Genomic DNA, 12,718 nt, shown 5'->3' with positions numbered 1-12,718 from the left:
GTGTATTCAGTTGGAAGATGTTTATCTGTATAAATGATGCAATCCAAGGAGAGTTTGAACAGTGGTTCAAAAGGAAAAAGATGTGGTTGTGGACATTATGTGGGGTTTTGAAATGGAGTAGAAGAAATAATTAACCTCATGTAAATTTAGCTAGTTATGAACATTTAGCTTTATGCTAAGCTAAAATGCTAATTCTAGCTCTTTTAAATGCACGTTACCAGCCACAATTATATATTTTTATTTGGTTGGTTATTGGTTGCCTTGGTTATTTTGTTCATGATATTAGGGTAAAGCTACAACCTACTGCAAAATCTTATACTTGATGAGAATTTTAGAATTTTTAAAATAAAGAATATATATTTAAAGTTTAAAACAATATAGATATTTAGATATAAAAATATTTTATATGTTTATTTTGCCCTACTGTATAATTTATTGACAAAACAAGTAAAGAAAAATGGCCAGTGCTGAAGAATAACCCACAGTATTCAGATTATGTTACTGACTTTGAGTAATCTAATGGGACACGTTACAAATTACATTTTACAGCATGTATTCTATAATCTGTAGTGGAAAACTTTTTAAAAGTAACACTCCCTACCCTGATTAAAATTAATTACTTTTATTTAAAATTAGTGACTGTAATCTGATTACAAGCATTTAAATGTAATGCGTTACACTAATTATTGTGCCTAAAAGTCATTTATTACTTTGTAATCCGATTACAATTTAGATTTAAATCGTATTATGCTATAAAATCCAGTATAAGCGGAAAGACTTTTAATTTGTCGGTTGTTTCCCCACAGTTCATACTTCCTTCACGAAATGCTACGTCATGACGTAAGACGTTCGCAGACAAACCGACGCATGAACTGAGAGAAAGAGGTAAAACTCGCTCGAGACGCCTGAAATTACGATTTATGCTGTTTTATTCTCTTATATAATAAATATTCAGCTGTTATTTTGTTAGATGTTATTGAAAAACAATATTCTCATTGAACATGTTTTCTTTGAAATGGGTGCGTCTTATAAGAGCAGTTAGCCCCAAAGCCGCTAACGGAAGCTGATGCTGTTGTGTGCTGAGGTTTTATGGGACAAAGAATTTGAAGGGCTTGTGCAATATTTCGCCGGTCTGTCTTTCTCTGAGGACGGGTTTTGCTGTTTGAACGAATTCGGACTACTCGTTGTTTAAACGGTCGATATAGAGATGGCAATGCGAGGCCTGGATGTGGATGAGCAGATGTATGACTCAGGGGCTGTGTCTCAAAACCTCGCCTGTCTTTACAACATTTTGGGTATTAAATGCCTCAAATGCCGTTTAGCATTCGGAACTTGCCTATGCTGCCTAAAATGCTGTCCAGATGGGGAAGCTCATTCGGTTTGGAGACCAGTGTGACTGATATTATTGCTGTTTTCTCAGCATCTGCTCAGACTGCCGTTAGTGCAGAACATCCACAGCAGCCCCATTTTCTACAGTGATTTACAGTATATGTGTTAATCACATTACTGCCTTCATAGTGGTCAGTTCTCATGAGTTTGTCACTGAAAAGATTGAACAATGTCAAACTGTTTCTTAAAAAGAAGCATAATATGTTTTAGTTGTGGTGGATGTTTGTTGTGTTAAGGCAGATTGTTAAGAAATCCTTTATTCTCTCCTGCATAAAAGGACATGGCTGTGAACGTATATTCCACCTCAGTGACCAGCGACAATCTGAGTCGCCATGACATGCTCGCATGGATCAATGAGTCTCTACAGATGAACTTTACCAAGATTGAGCTTTTATGTTCAGGTGAGTTGTTAGTAGGCCTCTTTCTTTATATTACACGATGATGATTGTGAAGGTTTTTTTTTTTTGTTGTATAATCTGATCCTTTTGTCATAATTTCCCTACAGGTGCAGCCTACTGCCAATTCATGGACATGCTTTTCCCTGGCTGCATACCTTTGAAGAAAGTTAAATTTGGTGCAAAATTAGAGCATGAATACATTCACAATTTTAAGATATTGCAAGCTGCTTTCAAGAGAATGGGAGTTGATAAAGTGAGTTGTTTGTCTGATAATTTCTCCATCACTGTTTATCTGGTCTAGTTGAGTAGAGCAGGATTCACTAGGCTTCTTTATGTATTTATCCCCATTTTATCACAAGTTTTATGTGTTCACCATTATGTCAATTAATTTTTATTTGTATAGCGCTCTTCACAACACACATCGATTCAAAGCAGCTTTACAGAAAATCATGTTCTTAAAGAGGATGAAATAGTAATTTCTTAAAGTCCTCATTGTGTGGATTAATTGAATAATATGATAGGAGATAATACCTTAATACATTATTTGTCTTATGACCCTCAGTGAGCAAATTAAGGTGACTGTGGCAAGGAAAACAAAACTCAATAAGATGTTGGTTAAAGGAGAAAAATAACCTTGGGGGAAAACAGGCTCACTGTCAGGGCCTGTTCCCCTCTGGCTTAACAGCATGAATATAATGCCAATATTAAGTATTTATGTGTAGTACAACACATAGTTTAAAATGAGTAAACTAAGTATTAGGGACCAGTGTTTTAAAAAAAAAAAAATTGTAAGATTAATGACTAAAGTCATTGAAGTCCACCCTGAGTTAACTGTGGAAGTGCACACAGATGCATTGTCCTTTGTTATTTGGCACATGAAGGGTGTAGTCTGCATTATTTTATCATCCTATGCATTACATTTTAAAGAGTGTAGTTCATTGACCAAGATGATGCAGAGGTGCATCACAGTCCAGCTGCAGTAAGTATTCACTCACTTAGCACTTTATTAGGAACACTATGGTCATTAAATTCACAACGTGGTCGTCTGCTCTTGTAGCTCAACCACCTCAAGATTTGATGTGTTGTGCATTCTGAGATGCTATTCTGCTCACTACAATTGCACAGAGTGGTTATCTGAGTTACATTAGCCTTTCTGTCAGCTCAAACAAGACTGGCCATTCTCCATTGACCTCTCTCATCAACAAGATGTTCCCATCCATAGAACTGCCACTCACTGGATGTTTTTGGTTTTTGCTACCATCCTGAGTAAACTCTAGACTGTTGTTGTGCGTGAAAATCCCAGGAGATCAGCAGTTACAGAAATGCTCAAACCAGCCCATCTGCATTTTGCTGCTGTCACATGACTGGCTGATTTGATAATTGCATGAATAAGTAGGTGTACTGTGTACCTAATAAAGTGCTCCGTGAGTATATTGGATATCTTGTATGTAAGCAATGCATCTTGATGTCTTTTGGAATCGGAAATGGAATCCAATTAGGCCTTGAGTTTTTGCCCAAAAATTAACCTTGATTTGTCTATGGTCAGTGGCTTGGGTTTTATTTAGGTTGTTATTTAACATAAACCTATACCCATTGTCCTAAAATCAGTTTTATTTCTTAGTGATTCAGAATATAGCCAGTGCAAATGTAACTTTCCTAATCTTATGGTTAAATTCTCCCCTTTTTGTTACTCACTTTAACATCACTGGATGTGTTTTTCCCCTTAGATAATCCCGGTTGACAAATTGGTGAAGGGCAAATTCCAAGACAACTTTGAATATGTTCAGTGGTTTAAGAAGTTCTTTGATGCCAACTATGATGGTAAAGATTATGATCCAGTGGAGGCACGACAGGGCCAGGACACCATGACTGCACCCACCCCGTCCATGCCTGCCCTCAGCAAGCCCAAAAAGATCATGAATGCAGGTAGGTCACTTTGTGTTTGTCATTCTTTTTACTCCCTCATTTCATGTCCAGGAGATTATTTGTTTTAAATAATATTAATGTCCCCTTATACCCTAAATATACAAAGAACTGATCACTGTTTTATTAAACAAGCACGTTCCTGTTCATTGACAGTGCATAACTCCATTCCTTGTAAGACAGACAAACAAGCTGCTGTAATTGGTATGAAGGTGTATCACAGGAAATGTGGGTCTTCAATGTCTTCACTTCTCACATGGGTGATGATCATGTGGTGTTAAAATCCTTTCCGTATTCTGTGTATCTCATGTGTCTACGATTAATTTTGTGGCAAAGTTTCAGTCTGCTCCTGTTTCTGTTAAAACCTTTCGGTCTTAATGAGAAGTCTGTATAGACCAGTTATTTTCTGCTATCTGCAGTCTACTTAATCTAGACAACAGCCTCTTTTCTATTATCGGGCCAGTGCGAGGGCTATTAACTGGCCAGCCCGGGCCAATAGTCACTGACCTCAAGCTGCGAGACCAAAACCGATCTGCATTCCCAACATCAAGTCAATAGCCCTGCAGCGATGCCCTAAAACCCACCCTTACCACGCCGCCCTGGTGCCAATGTCACACACCCCACCCATTTCACAAGCAAGAGGGAAGCTCAAGCTTGAGGTATCATGTTATCTAGTTTTCTAGAATGACAAGTTTATACAGTGAGGGAAAAAAGTATTTGATCCCCTGCTGATATTGTACGTTTGCCCACTGACAAACAAATGATCAGTCTATAATTTTAATCGTAGGTTAATTTGAACAGTGAGACAGAATAACAACAAAATTCAGAATAACACATGTCAAAAATTTTATAAATTGAATTGCATTTTAATGAGGGAAATAAGTATTCGACCACTCTGCAAAACATGACTTAGGACTTGTTGGCAAAACCCTTGTTGCCAATCACAGAGGTCAGACGTTTCTTGTAGTTGGCCACCAGGTTTGCACACATCTCAGGAGGGATTTTGTCCCACTCCTCTTTGCAGATCTTCTCCAAGTCATTAAGGTTTCGAGGCTGACGTTTGGCAACTCAAACCTTCAGCTCCCTCCACAGATTTTCTATGGGATTACGGTCTGGAAACGGGCTAGGCCACTCCAGGACCTTAATGTGCTTCTTCTTGAGGCACTCCTTTGTTGCCTTGGCTGTGTGTTTTGGGTCATTGTCATGCTGGAATACCCATCCACGACCCATTTTCAATGCCCTGGCTGAGGGAAGGAGGTTCTCACCCAAGATTTGACGGTACATGGCCCCATCCATCGTCCCTTTGATGCGGTGAAGTTGTCCTGTCCCCTTAGCAGAAAAACACCCCCAAAGCATAATATTTCCACCATGTTTGACGGTGGGGATGGCATTCTTGGGGTCATAGGCAGCATTCCTCCTCCTCCAAACACGGCGAGTTCAGTTGATGCCAAAGAGCTTGATTTTGGTCTCACCTGACCACAACACTTTTTCACCCAGTTCTCCTCTAAATCATTCAGATGTTCATTGGCAAACTTCAGACGGGCCTGTACATGTGCTTTCTTGAGCAGGGGGACCTTGCGGGCGCTGCTGGATTTCAGTCCTTCACGGCGTAGTGTGTTACCAATTGTTTTCTTGGTTACTATGGTCCCAGCTGCCTTGAGATCATTGACAAGATCCTCCCATGTAGTTCTGGGCTGATTCCTGACCGTTCTCATGATCACTGCAACGCCACGTGGTGAGATCTTGCATGGAGCCCCAGACCGAGGGAGACTGACAGTTCTTTTGTGTTTCTTCAATTTGCGAATAATCACACCAACTATTGTCACCTTCTCACCAAGCTGCTTGGCGATGGTCTTGTAGCCCATTCCAGCCTTGTTTAGATCTACAATCTTGTCCCTGCCATCCTTGGACAGCTCTTTGGTCTTGGCCATGGTGGAGAGTTTGGAATCTGATTTATTGATTGCTTGTTAGCTGTATAAAATACACCTGGGAGCCAGAAATCTCGGATTGAGAGGGGGTCAAATAATTATTTCCCTCATTAATATGCAATTCAATTTATAACATTTTTGACGTGCGTTTTTCTGGATTTGTTTTTTTGTTATTCTGTCTCTCACTGTGCAAATTAACCTACCATTAAATTATAGACTGATCATTTCTTTGTCAGTGGGCAAACGTACAAAATCAGCCGGAAATCATATACATTTTTCCCCTCACTGAATCTTATATAAGTTAGCATTGACGACTCACCGACTGTAACTGCCATGGTGTCCAAGTGGTCTCTCCACTAACAGCAGGACAATGTCCCAGCACACCATCCATGATCTCGAACTGTGGAAAGTTCTTTCATTGGGCACCGCTTTTTCAATTGTGCATTTTTAACAAATTTGTACTAACCCTCAATTTTTTGGTATTTTTCCGAACCTGTAACATTGTGCGCTGGATACAAAGCTTGGTAAGTTCGGTGAAACTCTGCCTTTGACATTGACCCTGCTTCGAATTAGATTTTTCAACTAGGATTGCAAATTTGAAGAAATAATCTTAATCGACAATAATTAACTTAAATGAATGAAAATGGATTAATCAATAACAACAATGAAACTCTTAAGTGAAGAATAGCTTGAAACAAAAATATACACAAGATTTATTTATACAAATTGTGATTTTTGTCGTACCAACTGTCCAAATGCAAACTTGAAAACATCAACTTCAGAGAAAAATTCCTTGCTGTTGAAGGAAACGTGAAAATATGAAACGGTGAACCAAGTGCATATAGACTTCTGTTTAAACATATTTTAAATAAATACACTTTAAGAAATGCAAGTATTGGTATTTTACTCTTAATATATTTTCAGTTCATTGTATTTTTAATACAATCAGGATGTGTTTAGTAGAGCCCAACCGATATGGGATTTTTGAGAGTGATCGATATGGTGGCAGATATAGTTAATTTGAGCTGGAATGAAAACAAACCCTTTCTATGTGGATTGTTCACCAATTTTGCACTGATATGACTAGGCAAAGGTACTCAGAAGGCTGCTTTCTTGAAATAAAAATTTTACCAAAGAATATTTGACATTATTTTACATTGTCAACAAATTCTTGAAATGAACACTGAAAAAATTAAGAATTAATACAAATACAATATGTAGCTTAAACATCAGTACTGTATGTTCACTATCAATCAGTTGCTGACTATTAAAATAAAGATTAAATTCAAATAAAATAAATAGCTAAATAGACATCAGTACTGTTTAGTATCAATCAAATGCTGTCTATTTTAATACTGCCAGTCAATTATTGGCAGGTTGTAAAACAAGAGGCATTTGCGCCTGCTGAGTCAAGCAGTTATGCCGTATTCTGCTATACGTGTTCAGGGGAAACTTTCAACGGTGGAAAACCAGACTTTTAAATATTAAATTTTTAATATGCAATGACTGGAATTGTTCGGTTGAAGGGGGTACCAAACTGTGAATCCTGAACAAAACAGTTTGGTGAATACATGTTTACACATTAGCTTCCACTCAGCTGACAAGCAATGAAAATAGCTACATGGTTAGCTAGTTAGCTATAATCTCGTTGTCATGGAGAGTATTTACTTTCCAGCACTGCGTCTCACCAACTAGGAAACAGCGAAGCATGAAATCATCACTTAACAGACACAATCCACCATTGTCTATCAAATTATTAATGACAGATAATCTATTTTTTTGATAATATCCTTTGTTTCAACTGAGAAATACATACTGTATGGCTGCTTTTGCTGGGAAAGTTGACCTTGTTGCAATCGGATCAGTTCTAGTGAAAGTTTAAAGCGCCAGTCACTAAATGGTTAGTTTTCTTTCAACTTGCTAGACTGAAACATTTCAGGGAAACAAGGCAAAATGTGGTGCGGTTCATGTGATTTTGACTGAAATCAAACAAATTGGTTGAACTGATGTTCAGGCTTGAAGTCAACGTGAATCTGCTTTCGCAACCAATTTCACTTCTATAATCTAAAGTGTGAGTGAAACTGGATATTCAGTGAGGGGAAAAAAATGTAGGACGATGGGACTTGATTTTATCCATCAGCAATTGATTGTGTAATAGAGGTTGGGGTTGCTAAAGCCAGATTCAAGCCTGTTTGTTGTAAAGGAGGTTTTGAAAAATAGGGATTGGTAAATTAATACATTTTGGGGGAAATAAATTAAGACCAACTTTTTTTCTTTTGCAAAAAAAGAACGCCAATTAATTGTGTGCAATACAAGCATGAAGTGCATTAAAGAAAATAAGGTCAAGTTTGATTTCATGTTGACTTAAAACCTAAAACCCCTTGTCTTATGGGTTAGTTGAGTTTCTATATTCAGACCCTATTCTGTAAGAAAGTGTTTTTCACATACTTTTTTTATTTTGTCATTCCAGTAAAAGACTTCTGAACACATTTGTTTCACATACTTAAATTCAGTTGATTTTGAGCCCAGATTCAATGAAGCTTTATTACACAGGGTCATTAACCTGCTGATATGCAATTCCCCCACACGCGGTAGTGACGTCATTCTGCTTAAATTTGATATGAAATTTACCATCTATAAATGTAATTAATGTTAACAAATTATACATATTTTCAAAGGTGTAAGGGTTAAAAATTGATATCTGATTTCTGTTTCACAATAGCAATGCTCCAGAAACCGCAACTTAGTTATTTGTGCCAGGAGTACAAATGAAAACATGCAATATCAAAACGGGACTTAATAACTAAACAGGAATTTCATAACATTTGTTATGAAAACGCGATCGCCAGATGAATCCAGTTCGCCACACTTGGGTCAGTTGTCCATGACAAGCGTTCATTGAACAACATCCAATAGCACTTTTTGTCCATAAAATTTATAAATCTGAGAAATATTGATATATTCTCCATTGTTTATATGAGATCTCGCCTGAAAGAATTACCCTTCGTCATCGTTCTTCAACAAACTATGCAATCTGAGCAGCATTCATTTTGTAAAACTGTATATGCTCTTATACATTAGAGACTTGTAAACAAAATGAACCCGTCTCCAAAATCTATTTTTAAAATGTGGCGTAGTTTTATTCATAATAGCCAAGCAGACACAAAATCTGAATGCACGTCTTGAAAGGTGGAGCCTTAATTTTACTCTGTACTCTGCCCGGCGATTTTACAGAGAAAAAAAGCTTGCAGGAACCTAATTTTTTGTTGGATCATCTTCAAATTTGAAACTCAACTTCTTTAGACTTGTGGTTTTGAGAACATTGTATTTCTGGGTTGTCTTGGCACTTTTATTATATATTTTTTTAGATTATTAAAAACATGTTCAGCACAAACTATTTCCATTACTATAATCTTCATTTTCTCTAACTTTAAAAAATAACAACATATATTAATTCTGAAACTTGGGAAATAAAACCCAAAGTGTCGTCTACAACTACAACTGTGTCCATACTCAAAAGGGTCCAGTAAATACAACCATTTACGTTCAGGTATGTCATTTTTATGGTTTGTGCTCAAAAATGGGGTGCGTATCAACAGGTTCAATTTGTTAAGCTGTAGTCCTTATTTCTCTTCAGTTTCACAATCAATCTCTTACTATTGATTGCTTGTTCCAACAGCACCCCAGAGAGCAGCTGTTGCCAAGGTAACACCCAAAATGGCACCTAGCTCTGCACGGAAACCTGGGGCTGGTGGTGATGAGGAAAAAGCGGAGCTTATACAGGAGGTGTGTTATATTATTTTCCAAAAGGTTTTAACCACACTCATATCAGTGCATTAGGCTGTTTAGCCACCTTCCTAGACTCAAATGTTTGTTGGCTCTCTTTTCAGTTAAACATGTTAAAGTCTACGATCCAGGACATGGAGAAGGAGCGGGACTTTTATTTTGGCAAACTGAGGAACATTGAGCTGATCTGTCAGGAGAAGGAGGGTGAGGGAGACCCCACCCTGCAGAGGATTGTGGATATTCTCTATGCCACTGATGTGAGTTCAACACAGTCACAATCTCAGCTCTAACTAAAGAAACACATCAATCACAACATAGAACATGGTAATAAGTAATATATTTCGCTAAATATGTGTCTTGTGCTGTCGATTCCATGCATGAATTTGGTGCAATTAATTTTATGAAAAATTAGGTGTACAAAAATTAACTCAATTAATCATGCCCCTGACTGTAATAAGGGAAGTTCGTACCATCAGATCAATTCAAGCTTGATTAACATCCTTGATGTTTTTACAAATATGTGGCAGTAGGGAGCAATCAGCATTCCAGCAGCAAAGCCTTCCACAAATGACATGCTCTTGCGCTCAAAGAAAGGTGGACTGTGCACAACAGAATCATGCATGTTTCGAAATGTGCTTTTCAAAGTTTCAAACTACATTTAACTTGACGCAGCACATTTGAGCAGAGACACTAATGAAATCTAGTGAGATGAGAGGCAAATAATTTAAGATGCTCCAAAAGCATAATAAACATTTCAATACACTACTACAGACAGACAAAAAATGCCAGTGGTTTGGACACTAGATTGCTCTGGGGAATTTTTCCTGGATATATGTCTGTTAGCCACAGTCACCATTGGAATGCTCTAAATTTGTGAAAACTGTTAGGAAATGTCCTCTATCAGCAACCATCACTGCATGTTAATGCTTAACTAAAACTTGATGACCTTAGAGTAAACTGGAATTGCACTTCTACTGGCACCGGCCAAAGTTTTGTACCCCTTAAAATAAGTCCAGAAAAACACATTCATGGAACAGTCTTTATAAGGCTTTGTTTTGCAATGGTTTTCTTATCAGATGACTAACTGCCCTCTCTCTCTGTCTCAGGAGGGATTTGTCATACCAGACGCTGAGTCAGAAGACCAGGAGGAGTTCTAAAACTCGTGACTTGTTGCAGTTTTACCTTCCTCTCGTCCTCTCCATTCCTCCCCTCTCCACACTGTCACCCTCACCCCATCCGCAAAGACGTCCCACACCATGTTATGCATTTGGACTTTTCCGAACAAACTCCATATCGAAACCGTTGCGTCTGCTGAAGCGTGCATAAACACGCATCATATTGGAAGAACTGTTTTAATGCCCTTAGACATACCTGTTATGAGATGACTGACACAATACTCCTGTTTTATGACTGTAAAATACAATCTCTAATATTGCTTTTCCTCTTTTAGCAACTTCAGACACCTGCAAATATATTTATCTTATTTTAAATGTCTCAGAAATGTCTTAGCCACTTTGTCTGTAGTGATTTATTTGGTTGCGTCTCCTTCCACACGGCTATGGTACATATCTGTGATGTCTTATTCAGAACCATATTTTACACTGACACAAAACTGAGGGAGGAAATAGCAAAATTGTTAGTTCATAGCAAAGATGTGTACAATTCTTTACACAAACCCTGCAGCCTGAGCACCCTCTTCCTAGTTTCCACTCATGTCTTGGTGCTTGCTTTTGCGCAAGGCAGGTAGCAATCACCACCGCTCCAGCCTATCCTCAGTGACTGTGCCTTATACAGACTGTCTGGAGGGAGAGGACCCAGTCTGATGTTTGTCTTTTGTTTGTTTTATGGATGTAGTGATGTGTTGATTACGATCCAGCACGAGTCTGTTTTTGCTGTAAGGTAAATGTCTGTACTAACACTCAGCCGTGCGATGTGGTTTGCAGTCAATAGAACTCTACTGTATTGTAGCACCACAGTTGCATGTGCAAAAAATCTTATCTTTTTTTTTATTTTTTTTTTTTTTGCTTTAAAGAAATTATAACCATATGAACTTAATAGCCACAACATTGGTGGACTCAAAGCCAAAATTTGACAAGAGTTGACAAGACAAACACTGCCCATCTCTGTATGGACGATGCTGAGTTTTCTACCTGTTTTTACTGCCTTATATTTAATGCATTTTTCTATCCTTTCATTCACACCCTCTCTTGGCTAGTGTTTGTAATTCAAATTAAAGGTTAAAAGATTTCTTTTGTTTTATTATTTGTAGAAGTAGCAGCAGAATACTGGATATTCCAGACAGAGACTTTACAAATTAAACAAAGTTTAAATCTTTTGACTTGTTTCAAAATATTGCACTCTTTAAGTCCATTCCCCAAATTAGCCATATTGTTAGGCTGTTTCAAATGTGTGTGTGCGCAACACTACATTAAAAGAAGATTGCCTTGTTTCAAGTAAAATAATATTGACTAAAGGAGCTTTCTGGAAACAAGAGAGCTTTACTTGTCCTTACTCAACATGTAAGTTCCTTTTTTCTCAATTTCTAGAAGACCTGGATGCCATAGGATGCAGGTGTTCTGAATTGATCTATATAAGTTGCCTCTTCCTAAACCGTGACTACTCACTTCATTTATGTAATGTTTGATCAGTAGGATTGTGTTGGTGGAAAAATTCAATATGATACTATGACTTTGGATCACTGTGCCAATATGAAGTTTTTTTTCTCCATTTAGTTCTTAATGTTACATTTTAAATCGGTAGCACATGCTAAACTGGCAATCAGAGTTTTTATTGGTGCTATATAATACCTTGACTTAAGAACTTGCCTGTTTGTGCTAGTAAAGACTCTACTAGGTTGTTTTGGATCATTGGATTTGAACTATTGGTGTAGTCGGGTGGATGTGACCGCTGGATCTGTTCTTAACCAGAAAGAAAGCCAAACAAGTCACAGTCATTTTTTAGCTTAAGTTTACAAATGGCAAAGATAGATTAATTTCACGAGCCAAGCTCAATTTTTGCAGGTTTATTGGCAGAAGGTGGATGCAAGTTAAAATAAGTGGAAGTAGTGTGAAAGCAGGTAATGTCTTTGAAATGCAATGATTCACCCTTTCTTCCAATCAGTGCTTTGGCCTTTCAGAACAATCTGTTGGGAAGGTAGACTGTGGGTCTAGCACCATTACCAAACTGTCTCTCTGTTTTTGTACTTGAAGGCTGTTAAAGAGTTCCACATTTTTAACTATTGCTGAAGTACATTTCTTACAGTAAACCAGTATTTACATGTCTTTCTGTTGTTGT

At 37.7% G+C, this 12,718-nt stretch overlaps 1 protein-coding gene across 1 annotated transcript; it reads left to right on the top strand.

The window, feature by feature from the left end:
• The first annotated feature begins 819 nt into the window (after positions 1-819).
• Positions 820-12,699, top strand: mapre1b (microtubule-associated protein, RP/EB family, member 1b). Its single transcript, XM_052092100.1, has 7 exons — positions 820-885; positions 1,667-1,790; positions 1,895-2,040; positions 3,515-3,713; positions 9,318-9,424; positions 9,529-9,681; positions 10,531-12,699. Exons 2-7 carry the CDS (start codon positions 1,670-1,672, stop codon positions 10,579-10,581), a joined length of 777 nt encoding a protein of 258 aa, XP_051948060.1. The 5' UTR covers positions 820-885; positions 1,667-1,669; the 3' UTR covers positions 10,582-12,699.
• Positions 12,700-12,718: the final 19 nt, after the last annotated feature.

The sequence above is a fragment of the Xyrauchen texanus genome, chromosome 25 (assembly GCF_025860055.1).
Source record: "Xyrauchen texanus isolate HMW12.3.18 chromosome 25, RBS_HiC_50CHRs, whole genome shotgun sequence".
In the NCBI taxonomy this organism is placed as follows: Eukaryota; Metazoa; Chordata; class Actinopteri; order Cypriniformes; family Catostomidae; genus Xyrauchen; species Xyrauchen texanus.
Note: the sequence above shows the minus strand (reverse complement) of the source record. Positions and strands in the feature narration are given on the sequence as shown.